Source organism: Trichomycterus rosablanca, chromosome 13 (genome assembly GCF_030014385.1).
Source record: "Trichomycterus rosablanca isolate fTriRos1 chromosome 13, fTriRos1.hap1, whole genome shotgun sequence".
Taxonomy (NCBI): Eukaryota; Metazoa; Chordata; class Actinopteri; order Siluriformes; family Trichomycteridae; genus Trichomycterus; species Trichomycterus rosablanca.
The window spans coordinates 23,044,697-23,066,502 of NC_086000.1; the positions used below are offsets into that span (position 1 = coordinate 23,044,697).

The 21,806-nt window shown below is 39.6% G+C and overlaps 1 protein-coding gene across 1 annotated transcript in view; it reads left to right on the plus strand.

Moving 5' to 3' along the window:
- supt3h (SPT3 homolog, SAGA and STAGA complex component) overlaps positions 1 to 21,806 on the plus strand; it is a 198,488-nt gene that overhangs the window by 127,190 nt on the left and 49,492 nt on the right. Inside the window, exons 4-6 of the mRNA XM_063006895.1 lie at positions 5,287 to 5,373; positions 5,606 to 5,699; positions 16,136 to 16,272. Of these exons, the coding sequence (XP_062862965.1) occupies positions 5,287 to 5,373; positions 5,606 to 5,699; positions 16,136 to 16,272 (318 nt within the window). The remainder of the gene's footprint in view (positions 1 to 5,286; positions 5,374 to 5,605; positions 5,700 to 16,135; positions 16,273 to 21,806) is intronic.

Genomic DNA, 21,806 nt, shown 5'->3' on the forward strand with positions numbered 1-21,806 from the left:
GAGTTCTGTGTCCACTGATCTCAAAGATGACCAGCTCAAACAGCAGCAATAGACTTTACATCTACAAGGTGAACCAACTAGGTAGGAGTGTCTTAAGAGTTTTTAAAAACTCCAGCAGCGCTGCTGTGTCTGATCCACTCATACCAGCACAACACACACTAACACACCACCACCATGTCATTGTCACTGCAGTGCTGAGAATCATCCACCACCTAAATAATACCTACTCTGTAGTGATCCTGACCATTGAAGAACAGCATGAAAGGGGGTTAACAAAGCATGCAGAGAAACAGATGGACTACAGTCAGTAATTGTAAAACTACAAAGTGCTCCTGTATGGTAAGTGGAGCTGATAAAATGGACAGTGAGTGTAGAAACAAGGAGGTGGTTTTAATGTTATGGCTGATCAGTGTATACTGTAAGAAGGCGTAGGAATATAAGTGACCTTAATATCCAACATTATCACCTTTTATCTGCAAATAACCACGTCTTTACTTTCGCATTTTCAAACAATATTATTTCTTTTTTTTTAATTATAGAGCAGCTATCATTATTACTTGTACTAGTGAGTTCCTACAAACCCTGTGCTTTTAGATAGATTTAAACGAGTGGTTAAACTTCTCAAATTATCATTGTTGGGTTAGGTTAGGGTTAAAAATATCCTGTCATTTGATACTGCTATTTTGTCCATAAATTTGCTTATTTTCAAAGAGTTCATTAGATTTACTGATTTGTGTGGACAGCTATCATTTTCAGCCAATGGTGACAGTGATGGATGAGGTGTTTCTGCTCTCTTTGGCAACAAAATGAAATGACTGTGTCTAGGCTTTGCTCAGGCCCTCTCTCGGCCTTCCCTCCAGCTTGTAAAGATTGTTTCCATATGAATGTAACATCCCTGTGTACTTCTTTTAGCTAAAACCTTATAAAACAGATGAATAAGGCCATTATATTCTATAGAATCTATAGAGTGGCTTTCGACACGTATTAATTGTTAAACCAACACAAAGAGACGAGAAAATAAAAGTAGGTTCTGGTTCCATTGTGAGCGGCAGAGTGAGATTCTTCGCATCTGTTTACAGTTTTGTAAGTCTTGAAACATTAGAGAAATCTGGTGCAGCATTTTAAAATTTGGTTTTAGATATTTTGGTAATGTTTTATTGAGCAGATCAGATCTAAAAGTACAACATGGCAGTAAACTAAAATAAAATATTTATATTGGCTTAAAAAATATGTAATTATGTAACCTTTGGAAATAAACACATTTACTTGACTTAAAACACTGCTACCCACCTTCTGTCTACATGCACATACAGGAAACCTTTTCATGCATTTATATTGTTTAAATAATAAACAGCAGAACTGTTGTACGTTATTACAAACGGTATAGCCAATGACCCAAAAATTACCCGAAGCATACAGCCAAAACAACACAGAATGGGTTCAAAGGAAAGTTTTTGAATGTTTTTAACTGTCCCAGTCAAAAACTTGATTAAACCCCATTAAACATATGTGAAGAGACCTGAAGATGGCTGTTCAGTTGCTCACCATTTAATCTAGCATTCAAAAGAGAATAAACTGCCTAAATGCATGTGTAAAAAGCTTGTCTTAACGTTTCCAAGATGAAATGTAGCTGTAATCGCTCCCAAACAGACTTCTGCAAAGTATTTATTAAAAGGTTTAAATTCTAAATATTTCTTAACTCAAAATATTTAACTTAACTTTTATTTTTAACATTTTGTAAAATGCAATGGCTGGGCTGTGCGGCCACATGAGCAACGATTTGCCTGTTGTTCATATAGGGGTAGGGTATTAAGCCGGATAGGGACTCCTCGTGACTGATTGATGATGCCTGCACAGAGGCGGGGAAAAAGTGCATTGATCAGGGTGTGGCTCCCCGAACACAAGGCTGATTCGCAAATATACACTCACCTAGTGTGGGTGACAAAATGCATACGGCTGCTGCCCATGTCTCGGAGGGGGCGTGGGTTAGCTTTGTTTTCCTCAGAGTGGGGGTCAGCATTGGTGGAGAGGAAGCTTGATGCAATCGGGCAATTGGACGCACTCGGGAGAAAAAGGGGAGAAAATGCATAAACAAATTTAATGCTTGTGTCAAAAACGTTGCAGGGCAAAAAGTTACAGTATTTTGGAACATTCCATAAGAATGTTAATGAACTGATAACAGGTGAGGGTGTCATGATTGGGTGTAAAAGAAGGATCCACCAAAGGCTCAGTTTTGCAAGCAAAAATAAGTTGGTGCTCACTGGTTTGTGCCAAACATAACACAGTCCATAGCTTCATCAAGAAATGCAAGCTAAAACTCTATTAAGCAAACAGCAATACATAAACTTATACAGTAATGCTGCCAAGTTCTCTGGACCGAGCTCATCTCAGATTGACCAAAAGTCAGAGGAAACGTGTGCTGTGGTCAGTTGAGTCCACATTTCAGCTTGTTTCAGCGAAAACCAGATGTTACATTTACATGTTCTGCATTTAACAGATGCTTTTATTAAAGCGACTTACAGTACAGTGACAGTATATTGTCTAAGCAATTGAGGGTTAAAGGCCTTGCTTAGGGGCCCAACAGTGGCAGCCTGGCAGTGGTGGGGCTTGAACCGGTGACCTTTCGATTACTAGTCCAGTACCTTAACCACTAGGCTACAGCTGCCCTTAACTGTCTGAACTATTAAGTTCTCCTTGCCTGAGATTAAAAGGATCATCCAGGTTATCAATGAATTTGTGTATTTGATAATAAATTAAGTGTATTTATGGATGATTTAGTGTAGATTGATGCATAAAAATGGCAATTATATACATGCAAAGTCAGTTCCACTACACAGTAAGCCAAAATGACTGAATACTTTCTGAATCTGAGTGTTATATTTATTTATTTATTTTCTATTTTATTTATGCATTTTCTCGCATTTTCCTCCTAATTTAGCGTAGTCAATTTGTCTTCCGCTGCTGGGGTATCCCTGATTGCAGTCAAGGAGGGTATATTGCTGTTCACGCTTCCTCCGTCCCGCGCGCAGCCCCTAGCAGGAAACCCTTTTCCAGCTATGCACTCTGCACAGGCACCTCTCTATCTGCCAATCAGGGTCCTTACACAGCGCTTGAAGACCCCACCCACATAATCCGGTTATCTTGCCCTAGCACAGTGGTTCCCAAACTTTTTCTGTCACGCCCCCCGTTGGAAGATGAAAATCTGTCACGCCCCACCAACAAAATGCTGACAAAAATAGGCCAATTTTAACTTTGTTGAGAAAAAAACCTTTATATCAGTCATTTCTGTTGTACTTGACTTTATAAAACTACTTTTTGACATCACTGAACTGCTCCTTCAATTAGTCTGCTATTTCAAAAATTAAAAACACTTTGCAAAAAAAGATAAAGTTCAATCTGTGCCAATTTGTGAGAGTTTACGTCTTATCAGTGTATTAGTGGCTGTTTTTCTTTTTATCCCTGTCAAATACCTCTCCATTCTGTACATCTAGACCAGGAGTGCCCACACTTTCATGGCTTGAGATCTACTGTTTCAGTCTACAGGTCATCACCATCTACTTTTTACAGTCCCCTCATCATTTTTCAAAAAAGCTTTGAAGCTTTTTAAAATGCGCTTCAGTTCCTGTATTGATATTCAGATTTACAGAGCAAGTGACTGAAAAATCACACTGACTTTATTCTGATGATTTGCTCTAAATGGTATCAGTCAGGTTTATGTATCTGGACAGGAGCTGCTGATGCTCAAGCAGTTTTTCAGGTGTTTATCAGTAAGGATGGACCCATATTTAGGGAAAAGGCTGATTCACACATGTAGGTTGAGCCGAAACAGCTGTCAATCATGTGGAAGTTCCAAATTGTCCAGCAGAGGCCCTCGACTTCATATGAATGTCAGATTGTAGGTTACAATTTCTCCACCAGATCAGCGCTGCTTTATGCGGACTGAGGCGTAGTCATGGTAACAAACCGCAAATTAAACAAACAGTGGCCACGTTTCATGTCAGTCTTGCTGATCTGTTTGAATGACGAACTATCCCAGCGTGTACTGAGCGATAGATGTATTGGACTCCCTGATCTAGACTCTCTGTCAGAATGAATCCTGACACACCTGAAAACACGGTTTGTTTATCGTCCACCGTAAAAAGAAATCCGACGTTAGAACATTGGTTCCGCGCTTAATTTCAGTCAGACGCGCCCCCTCAGTCATGCCCCCCAGTTTGGGAACCGCTGCCCTAGCAGAACCGTGTCTGCTGCAGACACTGCCAATTATGCCTTCTAGATGGCGCCCAGCCGACCGGTGGCAACGCCGAGTTTCAAACAGAGGAGTTCAGAATCTCGGCGCTGGTGTGCTAGTGGAATATCCCGCTAGAGTGTTTTAAAATAGTAAAATATTATGCAGTGTTCAGAGACTCATAAATGTAAAATATCAGCTTTAACTAACAACAGTAAACACAAAGAAATGACAGAAACTTATTTGTATTCTGTCCAGCCAAAGAGCGTTACAACAAGCTGTATGTCTTGAACTGAACCTAACTTTTTGATGACTATTTTATCTCTATTCTGACTGACAATCATTTACATACTGACTGGCAATTTTATATTAATTAATATTAATATATTAATATATTAATATTAAAATTAACAAGAGATTCAGTCTCTTTCTTAAGTGTTCCCTGTAATAAAATGTATTTGTTGCAGCCCTACTTTATATATTATTAAAACAATATGCACAATTAAAGTTTAATACCGGTGATAAAACCATCCTGAAGTAACAAAACCATCCTAAAATTAACCCAGCGGAACTATTTTTTTTTAAATTATTGTAAATCAGTTTAATCAAAGGTAAATACAGAAATATGTATAGTATTGCTAAGGATATTGGCATTACAAGCTATCCCAGGGTGGCACCTGGTAGATTTCACTGACTAGTTGAATGACAAACACTTATTTCTTAAGTATTGCTCCACTTTTCTTGTTTACCCTGAAGACAAGGTCAGCTGTGCTGTCACACCGAAGTGCTGAGAAAGCAAAACAAGTGGCACCTCATTTAAAACGGACTAAAGTTTATATAGACCCTATGTGGCTTAAAGTGCTGCCCTGAAAAACATGTGGTTTCTTATCAACTCGCTCAAGGTTTTTAAACAGCAGATGCTGTGACTCATGTATCCAACATGCACTGCCGGGCAAAAATAAAGGACAAAACATCTGAAGCGTGATCTTGTTTTGGTGCAGACCCATGAAGATGTTGAAACTGTTTTAGAAGCTAAAGTTTGTTTTTTGTTTCTGCAGCTCCACCAGGCAGCTGAGGTAGCAGTGCTGAGAGGGGCCAGGGTCATAGCACCAGAGGATATCATCTTCCTCATGAGGAAGGACAAGGTAACGAGACAGCGTTAACCCAATCAGAAGGAATATTACTAAAACAAACACGCCCACGACCGGTGCTAATTATTGACCTCTCAGCACTTGATATTTGATCATTCCAGTATGTGGTATGATGGGAATCACTGGCACGTGTGCAATAATGCCTCCACCTTTTTCTGCAAACTGCTTTAGTTTTTTATGTTAATTTTCTCTTAACGTATGTCTGTTTTTCTTGTTCCTCTTGTAGAAGAAATTGCAAAGACTGCTTAAATACATACAGTTCCGAGATTACAAATCCAAACTTCTGAAAACCATAGATGATGATGAAACACTGGACTCAGGTACACATTACTTTTTTTTTTCAATAGAAGGACCTGTGTTTGATTACATGGCAGGATTGCATTAATTACTTATAAAGTAGAACCAGTCTGAGTACATCTAAATGTGACTACAGTTCGAAATCATTGTTCTCAGTGAAATCATCACATTCAACCCCAAATCTAAAAGTTGGGACAGTATGGAAAATCAAATGCAAGTAAGTAAATAAATAATTAAAAACACAGAGTTTCTAACATTTACTTTGACTTGTATTTGATTGCAGACAGTATTAACCACAGATATGTCATGTTCCATCTGGTCAACTTAATTTCATTTATTAATAAACATCCCTTCCTGCATTTCAGGCCTGCAACACATTCCAAAAAAAAAGTTGGGACAGTAAAGCATTTACCACTTTGTAATGTTGCCATTCCTTTTCACCTCACTTAAAAGACGTTTTGGCACTGAGGAGACCAAACGATTTACTGTGGTGTTTCAGGTTTTATTTTGTCCCATTCTTCCTGCAAACACGTCTTAAGATGTGCAACAGTACGGGGTTGTTGATGTTGCATATTTCGTTTCAAAATTCTCCACACATTCTCTATTGGGGACAGGTCAGGACTACAGGGAGGCCAGTCCAGTATCAGTCTCACATAATTATTTAGTTTTTTAACCTAATTACTAGCCTAATATGTTCCCATCCCAACTTTTTATGTATTACAGGTCTCAAATGCATGAATGGATTTATAATAACAAATTAAACAGTGTACCAGACAAAACATGAAATATTGGTGGTACAGCAGGATGATTTGCTAGCACACCAGCGCTGGGATTCCCCAGATTTGAACCTCAGCTCTGCTACCGGTCGGCTGGGCTCCCACTAGTGGGCATAATTGGCAGTGCCTGTAGCAGACAAAATTGGCCATTAAAGTCTGCCGGGTGGGAAAAGATGGGACTGAAAATGGATGGGGTCTTCGACGCTCGAGTTCGAGGCGCCTGTACAGAAAGTGGAGAAGCACGGAGATCAGTGTGCTGCTCTCTGGATGTGAAGACTGGCCTCACACGCGAATTCACTGAATGTGTGGTTAGTGGACTGTGCATGCATGCAAAAATACCCTCCTCAGACACAACCGGACTCTCCAGCAGCGGAAGATAAATTGACTACACTAAATTAGGAGAAAAGGGATGAAAATGAATAAATTAAATAGCAAAATTATTGCTGATTTAGGGTTGTAAATACTTATATTGATGCTATTTATGTTTTTGCTTCATAAAGTAAAAAAATTCACAACTAAAATATGGTGTTTTCAATCCACAAAAAGAAATCTCTTTGTAAATACACTTTATTTCATATGTAATTTAATAAGTTTTTATATTTTCATTGGAAACGGTGAGGGCGAGAGTAGTGGTCGTGTCTGAGAGACTGAGAGAGAGCTTATAGTCCAGATTTAGCGCCATCTGATTTCCACCTTTTTGGACACTCAAAGAAGCTTTAAGGGGAAGGAGATTTTCATGTGATGATGATGTGAGAGCAGCGGTGCATCAGTGGCTACGCAGGCGGCATGGTGGCTCGGTGGGTAGCACTGTCGCCTCACAGCAAGAAGGTCCTGGGTTCGATCCCCAGGTGGGGTCGTCCGGGTCCTTTCTGTGTGGAGTTTGCATGTTCTTCCTGTGTCTGCGTGGGTCTCCTCCGGGAGCTCCGGTTTCCTCCCACAGTCCAAAGATATACAAGTGAGGTGAATTGGAGATACTAAATTGTCCATGACTGTATTTGATATAACCTTCTGAACTGATGAACCTTGTGTAATGAGTAACTACCGTTCCTGTCATGAATGTAACCAAGGTGTAAAACATGACGTTAAAATCCTAATAAATAAACAAACAAACGGTGGCTACGCGCTAAACCTGATGATGCTATTAAAAAGTTGGTACGACGATAGGAAAAATGCATCGGAAGACGACTGTGTAGAAAAGTGATGTAATAAATAAATTCTTAATAAATAGAGTTAAAAAAAAAAACGAGTGGAAACTTTTTAAGAGCCCTCAGAGATATTTTTGCAGATTATTTATTTACTAGTCAGTAAATATATTTACTCTTCGTTGAAACATATACATTTGTGTCTAAAGCAGTTTTGGTTCTATCATAATTTGTATTATTATTACTCACACTGTAAGCATGCTTATTACGTTCTCTCTAAAGGTAGACATTTGAAAACTTTTTTCTCTACACCAACTAAATTTTACCATTCAGTAAGCACTTTACATGATGAAGGCAAACATAATGAGCGGAGTCAGTTGAGGTAATTTCGTATGCCACAGTCAATCAGCAAGAGTCATTACCAGAATGCAGGCGGAAGCTTTGGCAAGCTTCAGCCTCGCATAGCGTTCCACCTCTCCTCTACTGCTTCTCCATCAATATCATAGTGGAATGAAGAACAAGAGAGGAAAATCATCCTCAAAGACGTAGCACTGGCATTTCATGTCATGATGAGTGTCATTAGGATCTTTGCTCCTCATCTGGGCTGTAACTTGATAGACGGAATAACGTTAAATGCAGCGTTCAGGGCGAGCGCTCCACGCAGTCGATTGAGAAGGAGTCTGAATGTCTGTACGCACAAATTCAGACGTTTTTCCCCTTTTTTCCACGAGAAGCCTGATGGGCTGCTCTGTTTAATGTTTTTGCTCCCTGGCGTTTGTGTTGCGCTCAAATTGGCTCCCAAAAGGTTGACGTTTCCCTAAATGAACCCCCGTCTGTCAGAAAAAGTGGATTTTGGTCTTGATTTTTTTTCAGCGTTTTCTGTAAAAGCATTGACTGTATAATTCTGTCAGCATTAGCAGGCCTTAAGGATGGAAATTGAAAGGCACCTCATGATTAGATGCGGTTGCAATTCAGTGCAATTCTGAAGAAATTCTTGGATCTTCATTTTCTACATCAAGGCCAAGTTAGCAGGAATATAACTTTTAAATTAAATACGTCTTTTTTTTAATAATCAACGTCTTTTTTATGGAGCTCTTGGGTGGTACAGCAGTTTTATTCCCAGGTGTTGCTACCTGCCTGAACGGACGCTAAACAGACACGTTTGGCTGTGTCTGATGTAGGAAAAGTTTTGAGGTTTATCCATATTATCGCTACAAAAATCCGACCTCTGCTGTCTGACTGAGTAGTGGCACAAGTAGCGGAGAAATAAAAAGACCTTAGAGCTAGAATCCCTCACTGCCTTGTGTGCAGAAGTGGCCCGCGGCTGCAACTGCCCTGTGGTCCTTTACGGCCAATGTGGGGGTGTGCGTGTGTCTGAGGGTGTGTGTATGTGTGTAGTTTGTGTGTGTGCATGTGTAATCATATGTGTGCAGTTTGTATGTGTGTGATGGTGTGTGAGCTGGTGTATGTGTGTGTGTGTGGTGATGTTTGGTAATGGTGATGGTACAGGTTTTATGTGCTTGTGTTTCTGTGTGTGAGTGTGATGGCATTTGTGCAGTTTGTATGTATGTGATGTGTTTGTGCAGTTTTTATGTGTGTGTGTGTGTGATGGTGTGTGTGCAGTTTGTGAATGTGTGTAATCGTTTTTGTGCAGTTGTGTGTGTGTGTGATGGTGTGTGTGCAGTTTGTGAATGTGTGTAATGTTTTTGTGCAGTTTGTGTGGTGTGTGTGTTAGTGATTCTGTGCGATAGTGTGATGTGTGTGTGTGATGTATGTGTGTGTAAGATTGTGTGTGTTAGTGATGATGTGTGAATGTGTGTAATAGTTTTTGTGCAGTTGTGTGTGTGAGTGTGTGTGATGGTGTGTGTGCAGTTTGTGAATGTGTGTAATAGTTTTTGTGCAGTTTGTGTGTTAGTGATTCTGTGCGATAGTGTGATGTGTGTGTGTGATGACGTATGTGTGTGTAAGATTGTGTGTTAGTGATTCTGTGCAATAGTGTGGTGTGTGTGTGTGTGTGTGTGTGATGACGTATGTGTGTAAGATTGTGTGTGTTAGTGATGATGTGTGAATGTGTGTAATAGTTTTTGTGCAGTTGTGTGTGTGAGTGTGTGTGATGGTGTGTGTGCAGTTTGTGAATGTGTGTAATAGTTTTTGTGCAGTTTGTGTGTTAGTGATTCTGTGCGATAGTGTGATGTGTGTGTGTGATGACGTATGTGTGTGTAAGATTATGTGTTAGTGATGATGTGTGAATGTGTGTAATAGTTTTTGTGCAGTTTGTGTGGTGTGTGTGTTAGTGATTCTGTGCGATAGTGTGATGTGTGTGTGTGATGATGTATGTGTGTGTAAGATTGTGTGTTAGTGATGATGTGTGAATGTGTGTAATAGTTTTTGTGCAGTTTGTGTGGTGTGTGTGTTAGTGATTCTGTGCGATAGTGTGATGTGTGTGTGTGATGACGTATGTGTGTGTAAGATTGTGTGTTAGTGATGATGTGTGAATGTGTGTAATAGTTTTTGTGCAGTTTGTGTGGTGTGTGTGTGTTAGTGATTCTGTGCGATAGTGTGATGTGTGTGTGTGATGATGTATGTGTGTGTAAGATTGTGTGTGTTAGTGATGATGTGTGAATGTGTGTAATAGTTTTTGTGCAGTTGTGTGTGTGTGTGTGTGTGTGATGGTGTGTGTGCAGTTTGTGAATGTGTGTAATAGTTTTTGTGCAGTTGTGTGTGTGTGTGTGATGGTGTGTGTGCAGTTTGTGAATGTGTGTAATGGTTTTTGTGCAGTTTGTGTGTGTGTGATGGTGTGTGTGCAGTTTGTGTGTGTGTGTGATGGTGTGTGTGTGTAAGATTGTGTGTGTTAGTGATGATGTGTGAATGTGTGTAATAGTTTTTGTGCAGTTGTGTGTGTGTGTGTGTGTGTGTGATGGTGTGTGTGCAGTTTGTGAATGTGTGTAATTGTTTTTGTGCAGTTGTGTGTGTGTGTGATGGTGTGTGTCCAGTTTGTGAATGTGTGTAATCATTTTTGTGCAGTTGTGTGTGTGTGTGTGTGTGTGTGTGTGTGTGTGTGTGTGTGTGTGTGTGATGGTGTGTGTGCAGTTTGTGAATGTGTGTAATAGTTTTTGTGCAGTTGTGTGTGTGTGTGTGTGTGATGGTGTGTGTGCAGTTTGTGAATGTGTGTAATAGTTTTTGTGCAGTTGTGTGTGTGTGTGTGTGATGGTGTGTGTGCAGTTTGTGAATGTGTGTAATGGTTTTTGTGCAGTTTGTGTGTGTGATGGTGTGTGTGCAGTTTAAATGTGTGTAATGTTTTTGTGCAGTTGTGTGTGTGTGTGTGTGTGATGGTGTGTGTGCAGTTTGTGAATGTGTGTAATGGTTTTTGTGCAGTTTTGTGCAGTGATTCTGTGCGATAGTGGGATGTGTGTCTGTGTGTGATGTATGTGTGTGTAAGATTGTGTGTGTAATAGTGTGTGTTAGTGATTATGTGTGTTTAAGATTGTGTGTTGTAATAGTGTGTGTTAGCGTTGCTGTGTGTGTGTAATAGTGTGTGTGTTAGTGATGCTGTGTGTAAGATTATGTGTGTGTAATAGTGTGTGTGTTAGTGATGCTGTGTGTAAGATTGTGTGTGTGTAATAGTGTGTGTTAGTGATGCTGTGTGTGATGTGTTTGTGATGGTGTGTGTTAGTGATGCTGTGTGTGTGTAATAGTGTGTGTGTTAGTGATGCTGTGTGTAAGATTGTGTGTGTAAGATTGTGTGTGTTAGTGATGCTGTGTGTGATGTGTTTGTGATGGTGTGTATTAGTGAAGCTGTGTTTGTGTGTTAGTGATGCTGTGTGTGATGTGTTAGTGAAGCTGTGTTTGTGTGTTAGTGATGCTGTGTGTGTGTGTGTGTAAGATTGTGTGTGTGTAAGATTGTGTGTGTGTGTGTGTGTGTAAGACTGTGTGTGTGTGTTTTAGTGATGCTGTATGTGTGTGTGTAAGATTGTGTGTGTGTGTGTGTGTGTGTGTGTGTGTGTGTTTTAGTGATGCTGTATGTGTGTGTAAGATTGTGTGTGTGTGTGTGTGTGTGTGTGTAAGACTGTGTGTGTGTGTGTGTTTTAGTGATGCTGTATGTGTGTGTGTAAGATTGTGTGTGTGTGTGTGTGTGTAAGACTGTGTGTGTGTGTTTTAGTGATGCTGTGTGTGTGTTTTAGTGATGCTGTATGTGTGTGTGTAATAGTGTGTGCTGACAGCAGTAGTGTTGAGAACACATCAGTAGTAAAGCTGAAGGCACGGCGTGCTCTGACCACACTGACCCTGCAGTAACTCCCTCAGTGCTCCAGGCTGTAATAGCACTGTGAGGACCTGTACACACTGAATCAGACCTGCAGGTACCCACAGTGCTAACTGGAACCCGTCACTCCCGTCATCCTGTTTCTTTTTCTGCACTTAAATCATAATCATACAGTGCTTTTGATTTGCTTGATCAGCAGCAGGTTGTGATGACAGCATTATTAAAAGATTGTGTTTAGTCAGGTTTAAACTTTTATTTTAGCCAGAACCTGACACGACATTACTAAAAAAAAGTGTTGTATTTTATACACAATTAATATCATAACAAATGTTATTTGGTGATTTGAAATATTATGGTTAATGGCAAAAATTAAATTATTATCCAAAAAACAGAAGAACAGTACTATCATATCTTGCAGCCATGAAAATAGAAATAAAAATATAAAGTGGACTCAAAATATGAAGAAAAAAACTATAAACAGGCAAACATAATATCTAGCGTGCCATAAATGGCCCAAATACGTGCTGAACATGGTTTTAAATCCAAATAAACTAAAATAAATCATTAAATAAATACCTAAAAAAAACATGGCACATTTCAGAGAATTAAAAGTAAAAAATCCGCTAGCACACCAGCGCTGGGATTCTGAACTCCCCAAGTTCAAACCTCAGCTCTGCTATTGGGTGGCTGGGTGCACCCTAGAGGGCACAATTGGCAGTGCCTGCAGCAGACGAAAATTGGCAATTAAAGTCTGCTGGGTAGGAAAAGGCCGGACTAAAAATGGGTGTGGTCTTTGTTGTGCAAGGACTTGACCACACTAAATTGGGAGAAAAGGGGAGAAAATGCATAAATAAAATAGCAAAAGACGTCAAAAATAAAGTAGTCTAATTTAGTGTTTGAAGTCTTAACATTAACATAATCAGGAATTAAAAATGTGAACCCTTGAACATTCAACAGTAATTTATTATTATTTTAATTATTATATATATTTTTTTATGGGCAGCATGGTGGCTTAGTGGGTAGCACTGTCGCCTCACAACAAGAAGGGCCTGGGTTCGATCCCCAGGTGGGGAGGTCCGGGTCCTTTCTGTGTGGAGTTTGCATGTTCTCCCCGTGTCCGCGTGGGTTTCCTCCGGGTGCTCCGGTTTCCTCCCACAGTCCAAAGACATGCCACCAGGCTGATTGGAAACACTGAATTGTCCTATAGATACCTAGCCGCTAGATGCACAAACCAGTGCATTGTAGTGCCGGTCCCAAGCCCGGATAAAATAGGGAGGGTTGCATCAGGAAGGGCATCCGGCGTAAAAATTGTGCCAAATCGATGCGCGGATCATGATCCGCCGAGAGCCGACCCCGCAACTGAACGGGACAAAGGCCAAGGAAAAGAAGAAGAACATATATAATTTTTTTGTTTTTTATTTCGGAAAGAAAGCATTTGAGATTCGGCCTAATTAGATACTTAGTGATATTTTAGTGTGTTTAAATAAACCTTTTTTTTTTTTTCCTTATTTTTTTTTTTTATGCTTTACATAATTTGTCTCACTATTATTATAATCACTAACTGTCCTTTGCTACTTTTGTTTCTTTTTCCCCCTAGATAGGTAGTTCACTGAATGATCATTTCAGTCTCTGTTTTTATACAGTTTCAGTGTTTAAAACATAGTTTTTCTGTTCTGATGTTTTCACTAGTTTGGAAAATATTTCAGTCTCTATTTCTTTGGTGCTGAATTTTGTGGGTCGATGTTGGCGGATCAAAGATCAGGTCTGTTTTCTCTCGTGTTTAGTTTGGTAGATTTGAATGCTCTGTTTCATCACTGCAGATTAGCTTTGTTTACCATTCAGCCAAACCAAGATTTTCCAAGCTCTTTTATTCCTGTAAACACTCCACTGCATCAAATAGCACATTTAGAATGCATTAAAGAGAAAAAATATAGCTTTAATTATGTGCATCAGCATATTTGTGTCATTTGAAGGCAAGTTTATATGAAGTGGCTTTTTTTCACGTTTTGATTGAATTGCTCGTTTACATAGGAAGTCCTCAATTACGGTTCTGTTGAAGGCTCGACTGCGCCAGCACCAGGAAACTCGAGCCCTATTAAAGTGCCGTTATTAAGGTGTCATGAGTCCTGTCTTCCTGATTAAACCTTTTCTCAGGCTATTTATGTCATTTCAGCCAGACGTTACTTCACAAAGATACATTTGATCACAGTGTTTCCTTTCATTTAATTAACTTTTCATTAGATTAATTTTCCTCGGCGCAGTGCTGCAGGGATTTCATTAGCAGCGGCTCTACGTTTTGCAGAGTGAATAGCAGTTTGTCTGGTTGGGTTTGTATTAAACCTTTGGGACTTGTTGCTGATTATGCCTGCTGAACTAAAGCCAGGAAGTAACCAATCTTGGAAACAGAATACAATAGTGTTTAATGTACCTTTAAATATACTATTGACCACAGTGTTTGTTTAAATTAAAATGTCCACATCAACTTTTTATACCCGCCTAGTTTCATTATTATTAAAGGTGAGTAACTAAACCCTATGGCTTTAGGACTGATTCATGATCTAGGAGGACTACTTGCTGTTAGGAGACAGGATGAGGGACAGTATTGACTTGCAAAGTGTCTCATTGCCTGCAGACACTTAGCATCAGTGACACAGTGTGCAAATATCGTGATGGGGCCTTTCAGTGATGCAGAGCCGTATTCAAAAAGAAAGCTATTCATGTACAAATGACTGATGTGTAGCATTTAGCATTATAGATGTGACGACACTAAGTGTTTCTGGGAGATTTGGGTTTTTTTTATTAGAGGATTTAAGTTTTAAAGACCCTGACAGAATATTTACATACAGTATTATGCAAAAATTGGGACACACTTAGTCAAATTGTATCTTGTTTTTTCAGGTCTTGTTAATTTTTAATGCAATTTAATGCACGGTTATTGTTTATTAGTGAAGTTTAACTAAATGGGGTAAAAAAAAAAAACATAAGATTGGTAAATACTTATTTTAGAATACTTAAATACTTAAAAATAGAACAAACAAAACTTTTCCTGGGGGTTTATTAATTTAAAATTTGTATTTGTTTCATAGCATTTAAAATTCTACACATTCATGTGTAAACAGTAAAATCAATTTCATTACACAGAAAATAATGTGTGTGGCACAATTATAAATTATAAAATATTACAAAATATAATTGATTTAATGTTACTGAAACCTTAAAGGTATTTTTTGGGGTTTATACTTTGCACTTATTATTTGGAAATTATGATGATGATCTTACGATGATAACTTTTTAATAAAATTATAATTTTATGATCAAAATCTAATTTCTGGAATACTTGTGAAGCTAACATGATATGCACATGCAAAGCTTTTTTTTGTTAGGTTTTATATAAGTCAATTAGAATAGAATGACAGAATTTTACTTTTTTACTTTTTTATTTGTACTTTTATTTACTTTTTAATAGTTTACTTTATCTTAACATATGGTTGGATCGTTGCGCTACTTGACATTTATACACTGGAATACAATAATGTTTACTTAATCTAATTTTAAACTTAACATTTTGTACATTTCAGTTATTTGTCATGGGTTTATTACATTATTTAGTCTGAAACACAAGATTGTACAGTTTGTCACTGACCCACTTGCATTAGTAAGCAAAATGGTTTTATTCCTGTAGGATGGCTGAGTGGGTAGCACTGTCGCCTCACAGCAAGAAGGTCCTGGGATCGATCCCAAGGTGGGGCGGTCCGGGTCCTTTCTGTGTGGTTTGCATGTTCTCCCCGTGTCTGCGTGGGTTTACTCTGGGTGCTCCAGTTTTCTTCCCACAGTCCAAAGACATGCAAGTCAGGTGAATTGGAGATACAAAATTGTCCATGTTCGATATAACCTTGTGAACTGAGGAATCTTGTGTAACTATCGAGTAACTACCGTTCATGTCATGAATGTAACCAAAGTGTGTAAAACATGACGTTATAATCCTAATAAATAAATAAATAAATATTTCTGTAAGAGTGTACAAATGTCTTTCACTGACTGTGGAAATCACAGCTGGATTAATGCTGTAAAAAGCCAAGTTTGACTTTGAAACTGCTTCAGGGCAGAAATACATAGTTGTAGTAAAATTGTTTTGTAGGGTTTTTTTGTTTGCATATTAATATTTAAGAACCATTCTGACACATATATAGAAGTTATGACAGGATAAGTTTGCTGTTGGCCTGCAGATGAGGGCAAGTGAGAGTGAGCAATTGTGCCTACTTTTGTGTGCCCACGTTTAGACAAATACTCCAGCAGCGGTTCTAACAAGAGGCAGAAACTGGCCATGGACTTTCTGGGCTCCATCGACCAGACCGGGGAATTTCTGGCACTTCTGGAGGATGAAGAGGGCGATGAAGTCAAGCAGGAGAGGATAGAGGTGAGTGAAAGAAAGAAAGCTAAACGAGAGTAAGAGACCACAAGGAAAAGAGAGAGAGAGAGAGTTGTTTTGTGGTTAGAGGGGTAAGCTGTGCAGGGTACCTGTATGATTAGACACAGGGTTTCTCATTTGGGAATCAGATCTCACTTCAGGAAGGTGTTTATACATGTTAAATGCCCCCTCTGACCACAGGAACACTTGATAGTCTGTCTGCACCGAAAAGAGTAGTTAAAGTGTTCAGGTTGCACTGAAGTAACCAGACCTCAGAGCCCCATCAGAAGGTCCTTCTGGTTCCTTTCGTCCTTTTCCACTAATAGACTGAACATTTCAGCAGATATTTCCTCCGGCACAATGTTAGATCTATTCAGTTTTCATTGTGCAGAACCAGACATGCAAATGAGCCACAAAGTGAAACTCAGGAAGGAGATGAGAAAGTTTAGCTCCAGCCTGTCCGGTGTCATTATGATGTCACTGGGGTGTTTTTAGACCCTGCAGCTTTTAAATACCTCTGAACTTAAAAGTGTGTGGGTGTGTGTGTGCTGTTCTGTGGCTGTTGAAAGGTGAACTGTCGCCCCAGTCTGAGTATGCAAGCACTTTGGAGGATTTTCCTGTATTGGATGTATCATTTGGCCCATCTATTTCCATCCCTGCATTCATTTGTGCCCCACGTCCTACCAGTCTTCCAGTTTTGGTTGCTGAAAAGCACCCATAGCATGATGCCACCACCACTGTATTAAGTCAAGTCAAATTTATTTGTATAGTGCTTTTTACAGTAGACATTGTCTTAACTTTTTGATGCACAAGCTAAGCAAACCCCTTCTAATGCACAACATGGGTGGAAAATGACCCATATTCATCCATTCAAGAATATTTTCATATGCACATTTGTCAGTTATTCATGTATTTGCTGTCTTAGCTAATAAAAGCTATCTATACTAGAATATGTAAACAGCTAGCAAGCAAATAGTATTGGACATATTCAAGATTCAAGAGCCTAATCTTTGGTTGTCTTTCAAAAGATCAGTAAATATGTTTTGACTACAAACACTTACAAATGTCAGTAGTTTCTGTCAAATTCCATAGTAAATACATAAGGGTCATTTTTGAGGGTAGTGATACAAAATGATTTTTATTAAAAAAGCAAAAAATATAAAACTGAAATAAGGATTTGTGATGATCAAAAACAAGTTAATTGAAAAATTCATGGAAGCTTGAATGACGAAATTAATTTATTGCAAAGATATAGAAAATAAAAACTCAGTTGGGTCACTTGACCCAGGTTGTGCATCAAAGGGTTAGAGCAACTTTACAGAATCCAGGACTGACAGACCATAAACCCTTGTTGAGCAAGGAAAAAACTCCCTTAAAATTACAGAAACCCTGAGAGGAACAAGACTCAGCAAGGACCCCCCTCCTCCTTGGGTGGCCTGCTGTAGGGATGGCATTAGCCAGGTGATGAGCAGTGTCTGTTCAGTCCAGAGCAGACCTGGGCATTGAGACATCCCTAACCAGCCCGCATGAGGTTCGAGGCAATTAAAAATTTGATGTAAATAAATGTACATCACACATGCATTACATGCATTTAAATTTCCGTAAGTTTCGAATTTACGTATGTGCGCGAGTGTATCAGCTTCACCGTAATGCGAACAGAACTGAGTGTGACTGACGGTGGAGTTTTTAACAAGACATGAACTTCTGAAGTATTTATTTACTGAAGTCAGGTGTAAAGCTGTTTAAGGATCACAATTTAGGCTCTAAATCGCGGTACTAAACAGAGAAATACAACAACATGAACGATGCGGAGCGTCACACCTGAAGCTTCACTAACTAAACTACAAAAGCAACAAATACTTTTTAGAAAGTTTAACACGTCCAGAACTGAAGCAGTCAGCACCAGCTTTGTGATTTTAAACAGAATAATAATAACAAAGGACTGAAAAAAAAACCTGCACATTTGTTCACATTTGGGTTTTTTTTGCATTTGATTGTTTAAAAAGTAAAATAATGTTGATGTTTTTTCTCTGCCTACTTCTAATTTTCTGATTGTAACATCTAAACATTAACAGCTTATTAGAACTGCACAATTTACTGCTTCTCATAAAGAGTGGGCAGTTGTAGCCTAGTGCTTAAGGTACTGGACTAGTAAATACAAGGTCGCTGGTTCAAGCCCCTCCACTGCCAGGTTGCTGCTGTTGGGCCCTTGAGCAAGGCCTTTAACCCTCAATTGCTCAGAGTGTATACTGTAACTGTAATGTAAGTCGCTTTGGATAAAGACGTCTGCTAAATGCTGAAAATGTAATGTAAATGTAAATAAAGAGATAAAATTAATATTGAGCAGAATTAAGTTCACCTTATTGGTCCGGCCCTCCACAACAGTCCCAGTTACATGGCCCCTTGGAAAATGTAATTGCCCACCCCTGGTCCAGAGGGTTACATTCTCTTCTGATCAAATTAATGAATCTTTTCCTAAAGTTGCCATAGTGCCATGTTGTTACACAAACTTTCACTCAGCACTGGCCATTATTGCCACTCTGCCATAAAAGCCTGACTGTTACTAATTCATCCACTCATTCATTCATTCATTCATTCATTCAGAAGAAGAATGACTTTATTTGTCATACATACATATTCAGGTGTGCAGTACAACAAAGGCCTTTATCCGCATATCCCAGTTTGTTTGAAAGCTGGGGTCAAAGCACAGGGTCAGCCAGTGTACAGCATCCCTGGAGTAGACAGGGTTAAAGGCCTTGCTCAAGAGCCCAACAGTGGCTGGGATCTGAACTCTCAACCTTTCGATTAATAGCCCAAAGCTCTACCCACTAGGCCAACACTGTCCACGAGCAAATTCCTTCAAGCTGGATTTTCCCATCTGGAGATTCTTTAGAGTGACCAATGTTTTTTTTTTACCTCCTGACCAAGGCTGTTGCCACGATGCCCAAATTGGCAGAACGGACAACTTTAGGAAGGTTAGGTATTCTACCATTTCAAGATTATTAGGCCACTGTAGTCCTGGAAACATTCAAAGCCTTATTTATTGTTTCTTTTCTTTTGATCGTGGGGATGCACAGACAGGTGCGTGGAATACATGGCTTGGTTTTTGGTTATTGTTATCGATTATTGTGGGCTAGGTACTGGACTAGTTATCAGAGGGTCACTGGTTCATGCCACCACTGCCAGTTTTCTGCTGTTGGGCCCTTGAGCAAGGCCCTTAACCCTCAATTGCTCAGGCTGTATACTGTAACTATAAAATACATCGATCAGCCTGGTGGTGGTGGTGTGTTAGTGTGTGTTGTGCTGCTATGAGTGGATCAGACACAGCAGCGCTGGAGGAGTTTTTTTTAAATACCGTGTCCACTTACTGTCTTACTTACTTACTGGACCATCTTGTAGATGTAAAGTCAGAGACGATCGCTCATCTATTGCTGCTGTTTGAGTTGGTCATCTTCTGGACCTTCATCAGTGGTCACAGGATGCTGCCCACGGGGCACTGTTGGCTGGATATTTTTGGTTGGTGGACTATTCTCAGTCCAGCAGTGACAGTGAGGTGTTTAAAAACTCCATCAGCGCTGCTGTGTCTTATCCACTCATACCAGCACAACACACACTAACACACCACCACCATGTCGGTGTCACTGCAGTGCTGAGAATGATCCACCACCCAAATAATACCTGCTCTGTAGTGGTCCTGGGAGAGTCCTGACCATTGAAGAACAGCATGAAAAGGGGCTAACAAAGTATGTGGAGAAACAGATGGACAGCAGTCAGTAATTGTAGAACTACAAAGTGCTAATGTTAAGTGGAGCTGATAAAATGGACAGTGAGTGTAGAAACAAGGAGGTGGTTTTAATGTTATGGTTGATCGGTGTAAGTTGCTTTGGATAAAGGCGTCTGCTAAATGCCAAAAATGGAAATTAAAATTACGAGAGGTGCACTCCAACTTGGCTCTAGACACATATTAATTATAATAATGATTAAAGCAAACACAACAAATTTGACTGCAATTTGGAGTGGCACGGCAAAGGATCTGAATACCTTTGTAATTAAGTAAATATTAGTTTTTGATTTTTAATTGATTTGCAAAAAAAAGTAACAATTTTACGTCATCATTATGGGTGATTAAGTGTTGACTGATGGCTAAAAATGGCCAATAAAAATTCTATCCATTCAAAATCAAATCCACAACACAACAAAGTGAGCAAAAAGCCAAGCAGTCTGCATAATTTCTGAATCTACTGTATTCTTGTGCAGTCCTTAGCTCTAGCTTGGCTCAGCACTATTGTAGAAGGAAAAGCAAAGGAGCGTTCTATAACATCCGTTTGTTCTTACTCTGCCAACTGAAATAAAGGCCCAAGGCTGAAAGATGTAATTAACAGAGCAAAGCAGGAACCATGGATGTGTTCAGAAAAAAGGGGGGATACTGCCATGCGACTTTATAAGCCCTATTTTAATTAAAACCAAGCCCGAGTCATTCTGGCTGTGGCCCAGAGAGCCTGCGGTTTCCCCCAAACTTTGTTCCTACTGAGTGTTTTAATGGGTGTGTTTTAGCTATCAGGACAATCTTTTGGGGATAAGGAACCGTATCCTTCTGGGCCTCCCACTTTGCTCAGCTTATGAAACCTCTTGGAAGCAGTTTTATGGCTTACCCACTGTGCAGCGAGCCGCTTTATCGGTGCCACTATATCGGGTACCCCCTCCACAGAGGGGTTTCAGATCTCCCTGTAAAAGATGGAGAAACTAAAAGATGTAATGATTGTTTTCCCTCAGAAGGCAAGATAAGACAACTAGGGTTTGATTTGGAGCTTTGGTTAGTATGATGTCTCTGTGCACTTCTTTTTCATGCATTTCCCACCCAATTTTTCTCCCAATCTAGTTGAATCCAATTACCCAAATATATTTCACCTCTGCTCCTGCAGTTCTCCACTCCTGACCACGTGTGTGGCAGCCGACCGCTTCTTTTCACTTCAACAAGACGTGTTCAAACAGGGATCAGTAAACGCTCGAAGAGTCTTGCGTAAATCCCCACTATCCCCGTCTTTGTGCAGGCGCCATGACCCAGCTAGCAGAGGTCATAATTGCAGCAGATATAAGAAATCCCTCCAGGCCAGGCCAGTTATGTCCATGTTGGCGCCCAGCTGACGCAGATCTGAGATTCTAACTTGCAAGTTTGAAATGTCAGCACTGGTGGGCTAGCGTTCTCATGTCTCTGTTATTAATTAAGATGTATTTAATACAGTTTCTATTTACTGTAATGGACCCCTTTTTAAAGCGTACTGCTACACTTTACATTAACCTCCCAAAGGTTTTCCAGTAATGTTTTGCAACATTTGTGTATTTGCTGGATTTCCAGATCTACAGTTTATGAGCCAAATTTTATAAAAATTCAGTCCTGTATACTGGCAACCATGGTCACTGTGCATCAGGTCATACGTGGTTATAATAAAGCTGGTTACTTGATCGAAGTGTGATTATTTTGTTGCCTGTGGTATACGGATAGTATTTCCTGCAGCCTATCGTCATCTAAGGACCATGTAAGA